The following is a 17,130-nucleotide window of genomic DNA, read 5'->3' as shown; positions in this document are numbered from 1 at the left end:
TAGTTTAGGCTTCTTTCCCACCACATTAAAAAACTACTTGCTGAACATTTCCAAGATTATTTAGTCCGTATCTTGACAAAAAAGACACATTAACAACTATTAAGAAATGAACTATTGGAATTCATGTTTATCCCATAACTTACTGTGATGATGTTCTAAGTAAATCTTCCTTCATAGAAGGATGAACTTCTTCCAACAACATGCTAGTATCTGGACTTGATTTCATTGCAGAAATCACCATGGCATTACGCAGTTTATTGCCTTGTTCTAACAGAGCTGAAGAGGGCAAAAGCAGAACACAAGAAATCTAAATCCAGCAGAAATATTTGCAATATTCAGCCCCTGAATATATACTACATATATATATATATAATATATATATAGTACAATCTATTATATCACACAACTTACTATAGTGTACTATAATTGCTTATTTGTGTACTTTCCCCACTAGCTTGAGAATCCCTTGAGGACATTCACTTTACAACAAATTTTTACTGAGCTTCTATTATGTGAACTGTTTTAGATGTTGGCATTACAGCACTGAATGGAGTCTCTCTATTCCACAGAGACTGACCTCCTTATTGCAGTTGTTATATACATACATTGACTCTTCCAACTGGTGGCTGTACATAATAAATTTAGTAAAATAATTTTCCCATCCTTAAGTAACAACAATTATAGTGGATAACATTTACTGAACCCTTACCACTTCCTGGGCACTCCTAAGAATTGATTTAACCCTTCCAGCAATCCTCTGAAATGGGTACTATTATTTCCTTCATTTTCCAGATGAAAAAGTTGAGGCACAGAGGATGTATAACTTGCCCAATATATCATGCAGTATAACCAGGATGACTCTACATCACTATACATATATGACCCCACCTTTTCTTAGACTTTTTAAAAGCTTAGGACCACTGGCATTATTTCAAGGAATACTGAGAAGAATTATTATTTTCTTGAGGTTTCACAGTTGTTTAGGAGGTAAATTAAGTTTAGATATCAAGTGCTTGTGTATTTTGATCTAGAGTTTTTTATAGCTTCTAAAAATAAAAAAGATACGGTAGTCAGGCCAAAAAACCCCCCAAACAGATCCATAAACATTCAACATTTTTTAGTATAAAGAATTCAACATATAGCTTAAAAACTCAAAACTCAAACCCCCAAAACCCTGAAACATCATATGTTCAATGTGTTCAGTTCAGTCGCTCAGTCATGTCCAAATCTTTGCGACCCCATGAATCGCAGCATGCCAGGCATCCCTGTCTATCACCAACTCCTGGAGTTCACTCAGACTCACGTCCATCAAGTCAGTGATGCCATCCAGCCATCTCATCCTCTGTCGTCCCCTTCTCCTCCTGCCCTCAATCCCTCCCAGCATCAGGGTCTTTTCCAATGAGTCAACTCTTCGTATGAGGTGGCCAAAGTACTGGAGTTTCAGCTTTAGCATCATTCCTTCCAAAGAAATCCCAGGGCTGATCTCCTTCAAAATGGACTGGTTGGATCTCCTTGCAGTCCGAGGGACTCTCAAGAGTCTTCTCCAACACCACAGTTCAAAAGCATCAATTCTTCGGAGCTCAGCTTTCTTCAGTCCAACTCTCACATCCATACATGACCACTGGAAAAACCATAGCCTTGACTAGACGGACCTTTGTTGGCAAAGTAATGTCTCTGCTTTTTAATATGCTATCTAGGTTGGTCATAACTTTCCTTCCAAGGAGTAAGCATCTTTTAATTTCATGGCTGCAGTCACCATCTGCAGTGATTTTGGAGCCTAAAAAAATAAAGTCTGACACTGTTTCCACTGTTTCCCCATCTATTCCCCATGAAGTGATGGGACCAGATGCCATGATCTTCGTTTTCTGAATGTTGAGCTTTAAGCCCACTTTTTCACTCTCCTCTTTCACTTTCATCAAGAGGTTTTGAGTTCCTCTTCACCTTCTGCCATAAGGGTGGTGTCATCTGCATATCTGAGGTTATTGATATTTCTCCCGGCAATCTTTTTTTTGGTCCACTGCTGCTGCTACTGCTAAGTCGCTTCAGTCGTGTCCGACTCTGTGCAACCCCACTGACGGCAGCCCACCAGGCTCCCCCGTCCCTGGGATTCTCCAGGCAAGAGTACTGGAGTGGGGTGCCATTATTGAGAGACTATTTCTCACCCCAGATAGTCATAGTTTCATAGTTCAGGAACACAGGAAAGTGACAAACTTCCAAGGAACTCAACCCAAAGAAATTCTTTATATTCCAAATCACTTTTACTCTGAAAGATACCAGCCTTCCTCATCTCTTCAAAATCTTTCATGGAATCATAATTTCTGTAGAAGTCTGCATATGCCTTCTTTCTTTTTTCAGCCACAGAAAACTTACAGAAAGTTGCAAACCCCAGGGAGACCATGAATGCTCCAACAATATGAAATTGCAGACGTTTGGCCAGGAGGCCATGCATCTGAGGTTTTGCCAAAGCAGTGGACATGGCAGTTTTCCTTCTCGACGGCTCAACCACGATGTCCTCTCAGGCTGATGGAGAAATGGACCTCTCCTGGCAATCTTGATTCCAGCTTGTGCTTCTTCCAGCCCAGAGTTTCTCATGATGTACTCTGCATAGAAGTTAAATAAGCAGGGTGACAATATACAGCCTTGATGTACTCCTTTTCCTATTTGGAACCAGTCTGTTGTTCCATGTCCAGTTCTAACTGTGGTTTCCTGACCTATATATAGGTTTCTCAAGAGGCAGGTCAGGTGGTCTGGTATTCCCATCTCTTTCAGAATTTTCCACAGTTTATTGAGATCTACACAGTCAAAGGCTTTGGCACAGTCAATAAAGCAGAAATGTGTTATGTGAATATATAAGTTAAAGAAAAATAAAGGTTACCAATTATGGTATGCAGAATTCTTCACTTGATCTTAGCCAAAAGGCTGAGAAATGATGTAGGTAGAATTCTAAAACAGTTCCTCTCAGATTTCCAGCCACTGGTATACAAATGCCTTTTCCTAGTGAATTACTTATCTAGACAATGTTGTAAAGGGATTTTATGGAAGTAATTAGGTTTCCAAATCGATCTACCTTAAGATTGGGAGATTATCTTGGTTGTCCCAAACCATTATAAAGCGGAGTTTTCTCTGGCTGTTTTCAGGATATGAAGTCAGAGATTTAAAGCATGAGAGGGATGCAATGTATCACTGCTGTCTTAAAGATGGAGATGGCCACATGGCAGGAGATGCACATGGCCTTTAGGAGCTTAAGAGTGGACCCTGGCTGACCGCCAGCAAGGATATGGGACCTCAGTCCTATTATAGCAAGGAACTGGATTCTGTCAACAAGAATGAACTTGAAAGTGAATTCCCACCCCCCCACCCCCCAGCCCCACCCAGAGCTTTCAGATGATAATTTAGCTGGGCTGACAACTTGATTTTAGCCTAAGATGACCTAAGCAGAAAACCCAACCATACTTTGTTGGACTTCAGATCCATAGAACTGTGACTAATAAATGGGTATTATTTTTAAGACATTAAGTTTGTGGTAACTTGTTACATAACAATAGAAAATTAATATTCCCATTAATGGTACTACCCATGAATACTGATTTACATTTTGATATATTCTGTATAGTTTTTAATCTATGCATACATATCCCTGTACAGGTATGTGTATGTATACATATATATATAAATTTTTTCTTTTGCAAAAATGGCATATTATGTATACTGTTTTATAACTGCCTTTTCACTTAACAATATGCATTAACTTTTTTTCTATATAAATAATGGCTATACAATATTCCATTCAGAAATCACTGTATGCATTTTTATTTTTTAAAAAAACCTCTTTGGGATTCAGCCAGAAAATAGTTATCTTGTTTATTCAATGAGAAAGGATGAAGAAAACATGATCTGCTAGCACTGAAAATCTGGTTATAGAAGCTTTCTATACAAAGACAGAAATATAGATCAATGGAACAAAATAGAAAGCCCAGAGATGAATCTACGCACCTATGGACACCTTATCTTTGACAAAGGAGGCAAAAATATACAATGGAGGAAAGACAATCTCTTTAACAAGTGGTGCTGGGAAAACTGGTCAACCACTTGTAAAAGAATGAAACTACAATACAACACTTTCTAACACCATACACAAAAATAAACTCAAAATGGGTTAAAGATCTAAATGTAAGACCAGAAACTATAAAACTCCTAGAGGAAAACATAGGCAGAATACTCTGATATAAATCACAGCAGACTCCTCTATGACCCACCTCCCAGAGTAATGGAAATAAAAGCAAAAATAAACAAATGGGACTTAATTAAACTCAAAAGCTTTTGCACAATGAAGGAAACTATAAGCAAGGTGAAAAGACAGCCTTCAGAATGGGAGCAAATGATAGCAATGAAACAACTGACAAAGAATTAATCTTCAAAATATACAAGCAGCTCAATACCAGAAAAATGACCCAATCAAAAAATGCGCCAAAGAATTAAACAGACATTTCTCCAAACACATACAGATGGCTAACAAACACGTGAAAAGATGCTCAACATCACTCATTATCAGAGAAATGCAAATCAAAACCACAATGAAATACCATTTCACGCTGGTCAGAATGGCTGCATCAAAAAGTCTACAAACAATAATAAATGCTGGAGAGGGTGTGGAAAAAGGGAACTCTCTTACACCGTTGGTGGGAATGCAAACTAGTACAGCTGCTATGGAGAACAGTGTGGAGGTTCCTTAAAAACTGGAAATAGAACTGCCTTATGACCCAGCAATCCCACTGCTGGGCAAACACACACCGAGGAAACCAGAAATTGAAAGAGACACGTGTACCCCAATATTCACTTCAGCACTGTTTACAATAGCCAGGACATGGAAGCAACCTAAATGTCCACTGGCAGATGAATGGATAAGAAAGTTGTGGTACATATACACAATGGAATATTACTCAGCTATTAAAAAGAATGCATTTAAGTCAGTTCTAAAGAGGTGAATGAAACTGGAGCCTATTATACAGAATGAAGTAAGTCAGAAAGAAAAACACCAATACAGTATACTAACGCATATACATGGAATTTAGAAAGATGTTAACGACAACCCTGTATGCAAGAGAACAAAAGAGACACAGATATAAAGAACAGACTTTTGGATTCTGGGAGAAGGCGAGGGCAGGATGATTTGAAAGAACAGCACTGAAACATGTATATTACCATATGTGAAACAGATGACCAGTCCAAGTTTGATGCATGAAACAAGGCACTCAAAGCCAGTGCAGGGATGGGATGGGAGGGAAGTGGGAAGGGGGTTCGGGGTGGGGTGGGGGGACACATGTACACCCATGGCTTATTCATGTCAATGTATGGCAAAAACCACCACAATATTGTAATTAGTCTCCAATTAAAACAAATTAATTAAAAAAAAGAAAATGAAGCTTGATATATGACATGAAGTCCTCCTTGTTTTAGTTTCCAGTTAATACTTGGCTTAATTTGATATGGTTTAAAGATCTTTAATGAGGTAGGGGCTGCTGTCTCTGGGGTCGCACAGAGTCGGACACGACTGAAGCGACTTAGCAGCAGCAGCAGCAATGAGGTAGGGACACTCAATAAATGCTTTATGAATAAAGTAGTTAATGAAAAGAAGTGTCAACAATAAACTTCATTTGACTTTAGGGCCATGTAGAAAAATAGTTTTTCTACTGACACGGAAAACTGACACAGACTATTGTCCAGAGACAACAGTCTTGGTACTTTATGATCTAATCATACACAACTATTTTTAATTCCTTAAACACAATATTTCCTTTGTACTCTCAAAGTTCTAGGTATTCCATTCCATCAAAGAATTATCATGCAGTATTAAAATTGTTTATCTCACCCAATCAACTTTGAGGTGATGGACTGGCTTTTGTTAGTCTCTGTATCCTTTTTGCCTGGTACGTATCAGGAATTTGATTAAAAAAATTTTTTTTTGGCTTCCCTTGTGGCTCAGCTAGTAAAGAAACCGCCTGCAATGCAGGAGACCTGGGTTCAATCCCTGAGTTGGGAAGATCCCCTGGAGAAGGAAAAGGCTACCCACTCCAGTATTCTGGCCTAGAGAATTCCATGGACTGTATAGTCCATGGGGTTACAAAGAGTTGGACATGACTGAGCGACTTTCACTTCATTCATTTTTTTAATTGAAGGATAACCGCTTTACAGAATTTTGTTGTTTTCTGTCAAACCTCAACATGAATCTGCCATAGGTATACATATGTCCCCTCCCTCTTGAACCTTCTTCCCATTTCCCTCCCTGATTAAATGTTTTAATAAATACTTCCACTGTTGTAATATATCACACATGATTATACTATATGCACTCATTAAATGTTTTAATAAATACTTCCACTGTTGTATGTATCATATATAATTATACCATATCTGCTTCAGAGTCTATTTCTCTTACTAGAATGAATTCATTAAGGTCAGGGACTCATTTCTCACTGTAACCCCAAACTCAAAACAATGGCTGACACAAAATAGGCACTCAAAAGCTATCTGTTGAATTGCATTTTTTGCTAAATAAAATATTCCCTGGAATGGTAATATTTTAAGAGTGACTTAATTAGTTATTAACATCTGAATAAGAACAGGCACTGAAGATTCTTTCCAACAGCAGATTTTAAAAAAGAAATAAACACTGATGGCAACAAGTGAACAAATCTGAGCAAGGACAGTCCTTTGATTGGCTTTCAAGTGGTTTCTTCCTTGAAACAAGCACTCTTAGAAAAGTTTCTCTAAAGTCTAAGGCATGGCAACAAAAACACCTTATCTCCTCTTCGTAAGAGGAAGCTGGTTCCCACACTAAGAAAGCTGTCATAGGATCTTCCTGAACCTCAACTCAGTAATCATTTTCTGAACACAGAGGAAAGGCACTTAAGTGAGTTTAGGACAAATGTTTCCCTTGTTTATTTCTTACATGTCAGGGGCACAGCCCTTGCTAAACAGGGAGGTATAAAGCTTCTGTTTTTTTTTCCTACTCCTTGCTATCTAAATCCCAACTCTTATAAGTAGGATGTATAGTTAGTGTTTCATAAATACTAGCTTGATGACTAATTTAGCTCTGTATCCCCTTTCAAAAGGTCATTTTAATAAAGACCAGGAAGGTGGTTAAGTTTATGTATTATAATCCTCCATGACCTTAGCTCTAGACCTACTTACTAAAGTGGTCCACTTAAATCTTCATTCTCCACAGTCTTGTGGTTGGAAGGGATCTTAAAGATAAATGTCTACTTGGCGATTTAATCTCATCTGTAAGAGTTCCATCACAAAGTTATCCAGCCCACACCTGACCATTATCAGTGATAAAGAATTCACTCTCTTGAAGCTATCCTTTCCCATTTTTTCTCAGGTAGGAATACTGGACTATTACCTCAGACTTAGTCACAATCTGTCATGTTTTATGTTTAAACCCAATGATTCTAGTAACCCTAATGGAAGAGATTTGCACATTGGCAGCCCATGGGTTGCACCTGGCACACTTTGTTTGGCTTGAACAGTTGGCCAGTAGAGTTCTTGATTTTTTTTTTTTTTTAAAGCAGGTCTAAGAAAATAATGAACGTACAACAGGACTGAAGCAAAGGACTTTGCCTTAGAGTCTAAGATAACAATGAACTGGAGCCAAGCAGCAGCTGTCCCCCTTGATAGAACAGAAACTCCCTAATTGTGAGTCCGTGTCTTCATTTTAAAATAGGGATAACAATTCCATTAAAAGGGATAACAATCCGATTAAAAGATGCTTACTCCTTGGAAGAAAAGTTATGACCAACCTAGACAGCATATTCAAAAGCAGAGACATTACTTTGCCAACAAAGGTCCATCTAGTCAAGGCTATGGATTTTCCAGTGGTCATGTATGGATGTGAGAGTTGGACTATAAAGAAAGCTGAGTGCTGAAGAATTGATGTTTTTGAACTATGGTGTTAGAGAAGACTCTTGAGAGTCCCTTGGGCTGCAAGGAGATCCAACCAGTCCATCCTAAAGGAAATTGGTCCTGAATATTCATTGGAAGGACTGATGTTGAAGCTGAAATGCCAATACTTTGGCCACCTGATGCGAAGAACTGACTCATTTGAAAAGACCCTGATGCTGGGAAAAATTGAAGGTGGGAATAGAAGGGAACGACAGAGGATGAGATGGTTGGATGGCATCACTGATTTAATGGACATGAGTCTGAGTAAGCTCCAGGAGTTGGTGATGGATAGGGAGGCCTGGCTTGCTGCAGTCCATGGGGTCGCAAGGAGTCAGGCACGACTGAGCAACTGAACCGAACAATCCCAACTTCACTCGGTTTTTGTTAAGTTTATATGTATAAGGCACCTGGCATAGTAGCTAGCAATAACGAATACTCAATAAATGGTAGCTGTTTAGCTGTTTTCTTAAGGCTAAATGTCTCGTGGTGGTTCCTTCCCTAGTCTAGGTTGTTGTTGTTCAGTCGGTCATGTCCAACTCTTTGGGACCCTATGGACTGCAGCACACCAGGCTCCTTGTCCTTCACTATCTTCTGGAGTCTGCTCAAACCCATGTCCATCGAGTTAGTGATGCCATCCTACTACCTCATCCTCTGTTGCCCCCTTCTCCTCCTGCCCTCAATCTTTCCCAGTATCAGGGTCTTTTCCAATGAATCAGCTCTTTGCATCAAGTAGCCAAACTACTGGAGCTTCAGCTTCAGCATCAGTCCTTCCAATGAATATTCCAGACTGATTTCCTTTAGGATTGACTGGTTTGACCTCTCTGTTACCTAAGGGGCACTCAAGAGTCTTCTCCAGCACCACAGTTTGAAAGCATCCATTCTTCAGTGCTCAGCCTTCTTTATGGTCCAACTCTCACAGCTGTACATGACTACTGGAAAAACCATAGCTTTGAGTAGATAGACCTTTGTCGGCAAAGTAATGTCTCTGCTAATTAATACTCTCTCTAGGTTTGTTATAGCTTTTCGTCCAAGGATCAAGTGTCTTTTAATTTTATGGCTGCAGTCACTGTCCACAGTGATTTTGGAGCACAAGAAAATAAAGTCTCTCACTGTCCATTTTTTCCCCATCTATTTGCCATGAAGTGATAGGACCAGAAGCCATGATCTTAATTTTTTGAATGTTGAGTTTTAAGGCAGCTTTTTCACTCTCCTCTTTGACCTTCATCAAGAGGCTCTTAGATTCCTCTTTTGCTTTCTGCCATTAGGATGGTTTCATCTGCGTATCTAAGGTTATTGACATTTCCCCTGGCAATCTTGATTCCAGCTTGTGCTTCATCCAGCCCAGCATTTCTCATGATGTACTCTGCATAGAAGTTAAATATGCAGGGTGACAAGATATAGCCTTGAAACACTCCTTTCCCAATTTGGAACCAGTCTGCTGTTCCATGTCCAGTTCTAACTGTTGCTTCTTGACCTACACACAGATTTCTCAGGAGGCAGGTGGGTGGTCTGGTATTCCCATCTCTTTAAGAATTTTCTACAGTTTGTTGTGATCCACACAGTCAAAGGCTTTGGCATAGTCAATAAAGCAGTAGTAAATGCTTTTCTGGAACTCTCTCGCTTTTTTGATGATCCACCGGATGTTGGCAATTTGATCTCTGGTTCCTCTGCCTTTTCTAAAACCAGCTTGTACATCTGGAAGTTCTTGGTTCATGTATTGCTAAAGCCTAGCTTGAAGGATTTTGAGCCTTACCATGCTAGCATGTGAAATCAGTACTCTTGTCTAGATACTCTCCATAGAAGGAACTCATCTTCTACAGATCTTTAATATTAACTTCTTAAAAGGGCCTTCCTTTGCCAAGATGCATAAAACAGCATTCCCTCTTTTTCCCTGCTTCATTTTTTACAACTGCCATTATCACCATCTAACTCTACATACTTACCTAGTTTATCATCTGTTCCCATCTAGAATAGAAGATCCATAGGGTAAGATTTTAGGCCTTTAAAAAAAAAATAAATTGCTGTATTCCTCACACCTAGAAGAGTGTCAGGCATTTAATAAGCGCTGAATAAATAACTGCTTAATGAAAGCCTGGTTCTCAAAGTCTGGTTCCCAGGTCTATACAAAATATTCCAGGTGTGAGATGACAAGTGCTGAGTATAGTGGGACAGTTTTCTTCGTTAGTGTAGCCTAAGGTTGCATTAAAGTATAAAATATTATAATAGGGGTATATTTTTAAAAATAGGAGATCACAGACACTTTAGTTGAAAAATTATGAACACAATGTTTTTCTTTATTTAAAAAAAATCCTTATTAATGTAAATTATGTACCCAAGCAGTTTTAATTTAAAATATTTTTCTACTATTGTCATAGATATTCTACTTTGGAAATTTTACTTGTGAGGATGCCAACAAATTCATGTCATGCTGTTGATGTCACAGAGATATATGGCTGACCACTGCAGTGCAACACAAGGTACCAAAATTGCTTTTAAAATACTGCTCTCCAACATGAGGTGATCCGATCCAGATGCTATTTTCTTTTAAAATTTCAGACTAAGTTCTTACACAGGTATACCTACTCCTTTCTATTTCTGTTTGGTTGTCAATCATATTTAACTCCCAGGCTTAAGATTAGCAGTTTTTGTGCAATGAATGTTCCCAGTGAAACCAACAATTTTCAGAATATGAAACAGATTTAGTACTAGCCTCTGCACAATGGTATAAGTAAATTCTGATGAGGAGACAAAATTCTTATTCCCTTTGAATTATCTGGGGAAAAACAAGGACTAATATTTTTCTGTGATAAAGACTTTTCTTGCATACTCAGGTTCACTTTAAATGGCTTTCTCTAAACTTAAAATTATAAGCACCCAATAATTATTCAGAAGTAATTCAGTGGTTTAATAGAGCTGCCCTTCAATGGTTAGAGATTCTAGACTCTAGTAAGATTACTCACTTTTATTTGCCTATTTAGTTCAAACAGAAGTCTTGCTTCTCTTTGTACGTTGCTTAACGAGCAGAGTCCCAATAAATATAGCTTAGTCTCAGTTCACAAATATATTCATACCTGAAAGAAGGTCCTTGGTAGGGCGGTTGTTTGAAGAAAGAATGCATGAGTCACTGTGACTCTTGGCAACTGTGCTAATTTGAGGTTGGAATTCAGAACTGTTGAGAAGGGACATCTGCTTCCATGGGGCTTTGCCTTTCAGAGTCACAGACTCTAAACTCTGTCCTGAATTAAGATGGTGCTGGAGTCCACAGAAAGAGTCCTTTATTGTATCAGAATTCTCTGCAAAGTACAAGTGGTCTTTCCCCCTGTTTTAAAATAAAGGAGAACGTCAGCAGTATATTAACCATTATGGTAACATTATACTTCATCAGAGACAGAAAGGGGATAAGTGGTGTATAGCAGTGTAGCTCAGACTTTGTAAATCTGTAAATCTGTTTTCATCTCCCAAATGAAATAAATAATAGATGTTTTACCTATGGTATGGCTGTGGCTAAAGTGAGACAATGAAACAAAGAGCTCAGTGCTGAGCATGACACAAAGCAAATGCCTGATAATTATTTAAAATCAAAATCTATCTTTCTTCCTTCATTCCCTTTCATAAAACACTGCCTTTTCCCTCTTTCCCTCATTGCACGTCTATCATAGCATCTCTATATGACTTAGACATAATTATTTATCTGTGTATTGGCCTCCTCACTAGATTATGAGCCATCTTCAAAACAGGAATTGCCTCTTATTAATTTCTATGCCCAGCACCAGGAAACAGTGAGTACTTAATACTTATTTGGTGAAATGACTACCTTTAGTCTTTTAAGCAACCTCAAATGAAAGACAAAAATTATGCATTCAGTGGGAGTTAGCTGACAGACTGATTGGTATTAGGTGTGGTAATTACCTTGGCGGGGTTGACCTACTGCTATTAGCTGCTAAATCTTTTCCATCAATTTTGGTAGTAGGGATCCTTGATGGAACCAGAAATTGAGTATTGCTTGCTTCAGAATATTCTCTGAAACCCTGCTCAGATAAAAGCACATTTTCTGTCATGTTAGTGGTAGGAAGAGGATTGTAGCTGTCATAAGTTTCTGACAAAGGCTCCAGGGCAAGTGAGACCTGAAAGAGACATGCAATGTATTAGAAGTTTTATTTTTTAGCATTGATTAATTTTTAAACTGTTTAATATAAATTAATGACCACCATTTCTTATAGGATCAAGTTCAAATTCCTGCCTACATCAGAAGCCTCATTTCTCACTGTGCTCTCCTCCCCCATCTCTCTCTCCTACATTTACTAATTACTTAAGAGTTTTCTAAATTTACCTTATATTTCATTCCTTTATGCCTCTATATGCAGATTTCCTCCAGTATTACTTCCTCTATGAAAACTTTTTTGTGTCTAGGCAGAGATGTTATGGCCACTCCGTTTTCCATTTTTCAACTTACTCTGTATCTATCCATTCATATAACCTCCATTTATTAAATACTATAAGAGGCCAGAAACTGTGCTACATTCCTCACATAGAGAAGCTGATGTGATGATATAATTCTGTCAGGAAAGTATATTATCCTAATTTGAAGATTAAAAAAAGCAGATGCTTAAAGGAGGTATTTGTACTTTCAGTTTATTTGTTATCCTAATTCGATTTTTAATTTCTTGAAGGCATGGACTGTCTTATTCATTTTTCTGTAGACTAATCAGCATAAGCACACACTTAGTGCACACATCAAGTATGCATAATAATGACTAATGGTCTGACAAATAAAAAACAACTTGTTGCATCCTTATTGTTAGTCATTTGAGAAAAATAAGGCCCTAGTTCTATGCTGGGGAGGAGGCAGTGTGAAGAGGAAGGAATAGCAAGATGTAAAGTTTTAGTTTTCTTGAAGTTTCCTTCATCATTTCACTCCATTGAATTCAGGCACTCTACTGAAAAACTCTCCAGTTCTCTGAAAAGCTAAACAAAGTCTAATGGGGGAGTAAAAAGTAAAACAGAGCCTAAAGCAAAACTTTAGAGAAGAAACTGAATAATGTACTCCCAAAGAAAAGAAGAGCAGTGTTGAAAGTTAGGCTACAATGACATAGAGAGCAGAAGGAATTGTTAAAGGAGCTGAAGAGAGTTACATGATGATAAACGGCCTAAGGCAAAAATGAAAGATTGAAGTCAAACATTTTAAGAAGTCAATGGAGTAATTTGTGTGGAGAAACTGTCAAGACAGAGACTCAATAAACACAACTGGGTCTTGATGAGAACTCTGTTCATGAACCAGGTAGCACAAAGTCCTTTAAATCTATTCATCAAGATTTTCTACAAATGACCAGAATGCAGTGGGATAAATACTTCAAGCAGTCACTGCTCTAAGAGGATCACATAAAATCCTGGCTGCCCAAATGTGTCAGAAAATTGTCCCCTACCATGCATCACTTGCCAAAAGACTGCCACTGTATTCTAAAAACAAAGGAGACACTGAGAATAAAGATAGAGTCCCTGGCGTTAACAATGACCTACTGGCTGGTCATAGTTTTGCTTTTTCCTTAAAAAATTTGAACTAGTTACAAAACAACTCAAAGGTCTCTATTACCAGTGAGGGGGAAAAAAAGCAAGTCCAGGTACCTGCCACACCTACTTTACAATGAAAATACAGGTGTTGGTCTAGCTCCTTTGTTTAATTAACAAGTATTTTTTGAGATCAGTTCAGTGCCAAGTTCTGTGCTACTTGCCTGGGGCAAAGAGATAATAAAACATGGAATCTGACCCACAGGATCAGAGTATCTTGTGAAAGTCAGAGGGTTAGCTGCTCAGTAGTGTCCGACTCTTTGCCACCCCATGGACTACAGCCCACCAGGCTCCTCCGTCCATGGAATTCTCCAGGCAAGGGTACTGGAGTGGGCTGCCATTACCTTCTCCAGGGGATCTTTCCAACTCAGGGATTAAACCTGGGTCTCCTGCATTGCAAGCAGATTCTTTACCATCTGAGCCACCAGGGAAACCATCTTGTAGGGAAATTTACTAAGAAGTAGTTTTAATATAAAATGATGTGTTTTAAGAATAAGTATGTGGCGTTTGGCCGGCAGCAAGGGGGTGGACAGGGGGGTTGGGTACGCGTGGAAGAGTTTCACCGGTTGAATTCAGAAATAAGAATGTGAAACGGAAAACGTGGCGACCTAATCATCTGCAAGCCTTCGTGGGGAGCGTTCGTGAAGGACAAGGCTTTGCATTTCGAAGAAAACTCAAGATTCAGCAAACTTATAAGAAATTACTCCGGAGGGAAAAGAAGTCTCAAACCCCAAGTGAATCCCCCTTCACAGATTGGTATCCTGATCATCTGAAACATCTTTATTTAGCTGAAGAGGAAAGACTCAAGAAGCAGCTTAGAAAAGCTGACCAGCCTCTGTCAGAAGAACAAGTTGATCAGCCTTTGCCAGAAGACCAAGGTAGCAATGACCAGGCTTTGTCTGAAGAACGCTATAGCATTGAGCAGCCTCAGCCAGCAGAAGCGTGTAGCATAAGAATAAACTCCATTAATATTCCAAAGAAAAATAAAAAGAAAACGTCAAATCAAAAAGCACAGGAAGAATATGAGCAGATACAAGCTAAGCGTGCTGCTAAGAAACAAGAATTGGAGAGGAGAAAACAAGAGAGAGAAGAAGCTCAAAGGCTCTACAAAAAGAAGAAAATGGAAGTGTTCAAAATACTGAGCAAAAAGACTAAAAAGGGCCAACCAAACTTGAATTTACAAACGGAGTATCTTCTAAAAAAATACAAGAAAAGAATTAAGTCAGACGTTGTTGCCTGACTAATCAACCGTTAAAATATATGCTTGCTATTGAGTTCTTTTGTATATGGAGTGTCCCTCCTAACATATAACTAAATTTGTCAACATAAACTGAATGGCTAAGCTATATTAAATAAGATATCCAAATATTTTTGTTTTTCTAAAAGAAAATTTTCTATATATGCTCTACATTATATATGATTTGATTTTTATTTATTTGCCACTGAAGGAAGGTTGCCCTTAAGAACTGAAAGAACCTGCTATTTGCGTGACAAGTTCAAGCATGTGATAATTTTGTACCGTATGAAATTCAGATGAAATAAAGTGTTTTGAAAGTTGAAAAAAAAAAAAAAAGAATAAGTATGTGAACTGGGTGCTGCAGGAACACGAAACAGGGGTCTGGGCTTGGGGAAGAGGTGAGGAAGAAGGGCCAGAGATGGCTTCCAGGACTGAAAAGTAAATACTCGAGTTCAGAACCTTAAATATGAGTGAGCAATAAAGTCTAGCGGGGACTGAGGTAAAACATTCCAGGCAGACAAAAAATCATGAGTCAAGTTTTGCAGGTTTAAAACAGAATACTGTTCCAGCAATTCCTACCAGTCCAAGCGGTCTCCACTCCTAACCCCTCTGTTTCCATCCAGTGTACCCAATACACTCCTGTGTTCATTTCGCAGATCCTGGTTTCAGTCCACAGCAGTTATGCTCTACCCCAGTCAAAGTTCACCCTGGTGCTCATTCTTTTGACAACCCTTTCACTGAACCCTGCAGATTTTCTATTGGATACAAAGTACCTCATCACTTTACACTTTAACTGAACATCTCTTTCTTAAAGTGTCCTCATTTCTCCCAAAGTTTCTCCAAACGAAACTACTTCTTTTACGAACTAGGACAGGGAGGTTGACTTATTCCTTTATGGTGCCATTGCCAGACCATCATTCTACTGCCGTATATCACATCTCTTCTAAATTCCATGCCATCCACAAATACCTTGAATATACCACATGATTCACACATCTGTAATAAAATATCCTTAAGAACAGAATTCAGTGTTCTCTCAACGACTCAACGCTCTCTTTAGCACTAGGCTGCCCACAGTCATCTTCTACATTTACAACATATCAGTATTAGAGACAGCAAACTAGTATATCTATTTTTCAGACTTATGCTGGTCAATATAGCATTTGTTAAGATTTTAAAATTATTTAACAGTGATTAAAAAAACAGATTTTAGGTAAAAATTTGAATTTTTGGCTTCTCTCGAAAAATTAGAAGTTTCAACAATCCTGGGTTCCCATTCCGATGTGGCAAAAATTAGCTGGAGTAGATTTCCCAGGCAAGAATACTGGAGTGGGTTGCCATTTCCTTCTCCCGAGGATCTTCCTGACCCAGGGATAGAACCAGTGTCTCCTGCATTGGCAGGTGGATTCTTTACTGCTGAGCCAACAAGAAAGGCCAAACTATGTTTAGATGCAAGTGACCACCATCATATTTAAGACATGGAACACCCGCATCACCCCTAAAATACTCCCTTTGTAGTCATACCTTCTCACCTTTAACCTCTAGCAACGATTGAGTTTGATAAAATACAATACTCATTTATGATCAAATCATCAGAAAACTTGGACTTTCTCAATGATAAAGGGCATCTATGAAAAATTTGCATCTAACATATTTAATAGTGAAAAGACCAAATGCTTCCTCCCATGAACAAGGCAAAGATATCTCCCTTGTTTTATCTAAGGCAAATGGATAAAAATTGTGTAATATTCATACAATGGAACACAACTCGGTAAAAGAGATATACTGATACATAGAATAATATGGATGACTCTCAAACCTGGCTTATTCCAGTTAATATCTCTTTTTCCCCCTATTTGTATTTTAAGAAATGTTAAGAAATGTTAATCCCTCTTGGTTGAGGAGCCAACAAATATTCACTGTTTTTAATATCTTATACATCTAAGATATTCTTTTGCAAATTCACTTTTGTATTTCCGTCAGTTCTGTTTAGTCGCATCCAGCTCTTTGTGATCCCATAACTGCAGCATGCCAGACTTCCCTGTCCATCACCAACTCCTGGAGCTTGTGCTCAAACTCATGTCTATTGAGTCCGTGATGCCATCCCACTATCTCATCCTCTGTCATCCCCTTCTCCTGCCCTCAATCTTTTGCAGCATCAGAGTCTTTTCCAATGAGTCAGCTCTTCACATCAGGTGGCCAAAGTATTGAAACTTCAGCTTCAGCATCAGCATTGGTCTTTCCAATGAACATTCAGGGCTGAATTCCTTTAGAATTGACTGGTTTGATCTCCATGATGTCCAGGGGACTCTCAAGAGTCTTCTCCAACACCACAGTTCGAAAGCATCCATTCTTCGGTGCTCAGCCTTATTTATTGTCCAGCTCTC

The 17,130-nt window shown here is 38.6% G+C and overlaps 2 protein-coding genes across 2 annotated transcripts in view; one reads left to right on the top strand and one right to left on the bottom strand.

Moving 5' to 3' along the window:
- The window catches only part of C2CD3 (C2 calcium dependent domain containing 3), a 126,886-nt gene that overhangs the window by 98,463 nt on the left and 11,293 nt on the right, over nucleotides 1–17,130 (bottom strand). The window contains exons 4-6 of the mRNA XM_027562924.1: nucleotides 11,851–12,065; nucleotides 11,013–11,260; nucleotides 144–276 (exon numbers count right to left, since the gene is read on the bottom strand). Of these exons, the coding sequence (XP_027418725.1) occupies nucleotides 144–276; nucleotides 11,013–11,260; nucleotides 11,851–12,065 (596 nt within the window). The remainder of the gene's footprint in view (nucleotides 1–143; nucleotides 277–11,012; nucleotides 11,261–11,850; nucleotides 12,066–17,130) is intronic.
- On the top strand, nucleotides 13,694–14,874 carry LOC113905965 (thyroid transcription factor 1-associated protein 26-like). The gene is made up of 2 exons (XM_027564003.1): nucleotides 13,694–13,718; nucleotides 14,004–14,874. Exons 1-2 carry the CDS (start codon nucleotides 13,694–13,696, stop codon nucleotides 14,744–14,746), a joined length of 768 nt encoding a protein of 255 aa, XP_027419804.1. The 3' UTR covers nucleotides 14,747–14,874.

The sequence above is a fragment of the Bos indicus x Bos taurus genome, chromosome 15 (genome assembly GCF_003369695.1).
Source record: "Bos indicus x Bos taurus breed Angus x Brahman F1 hybrid chromosome 15, Bos_hybrid_MaternalHap_v2.0, whole genome shotgun sequence".
NCBI classification, from domain to species: Eukaryota; Metazoa; Chordata; class Mammalia; order Artiodactyla; family Bovidae; genus Bos; species Bos indicus x Bos taurus.
This window is presented reverse-complemented; position numbering and strand designations above follow the sequence as displayed.

Bases quoted from the DNA above. Each gene is read 5' to 3' on its own strand.
- LOC113905965 (XM_027564003.1), top strand. From the start codon at position 13,694: ATGGAATCTGACCCACAGGATCAGA. The intron at 13,719-14,003 runs GTATCTTGTGAA...TTTAAGAATAAG, and splicing joins ATCTGACCCACAGGATCAGA to TATGTGGCGTTTGGCCGGCA.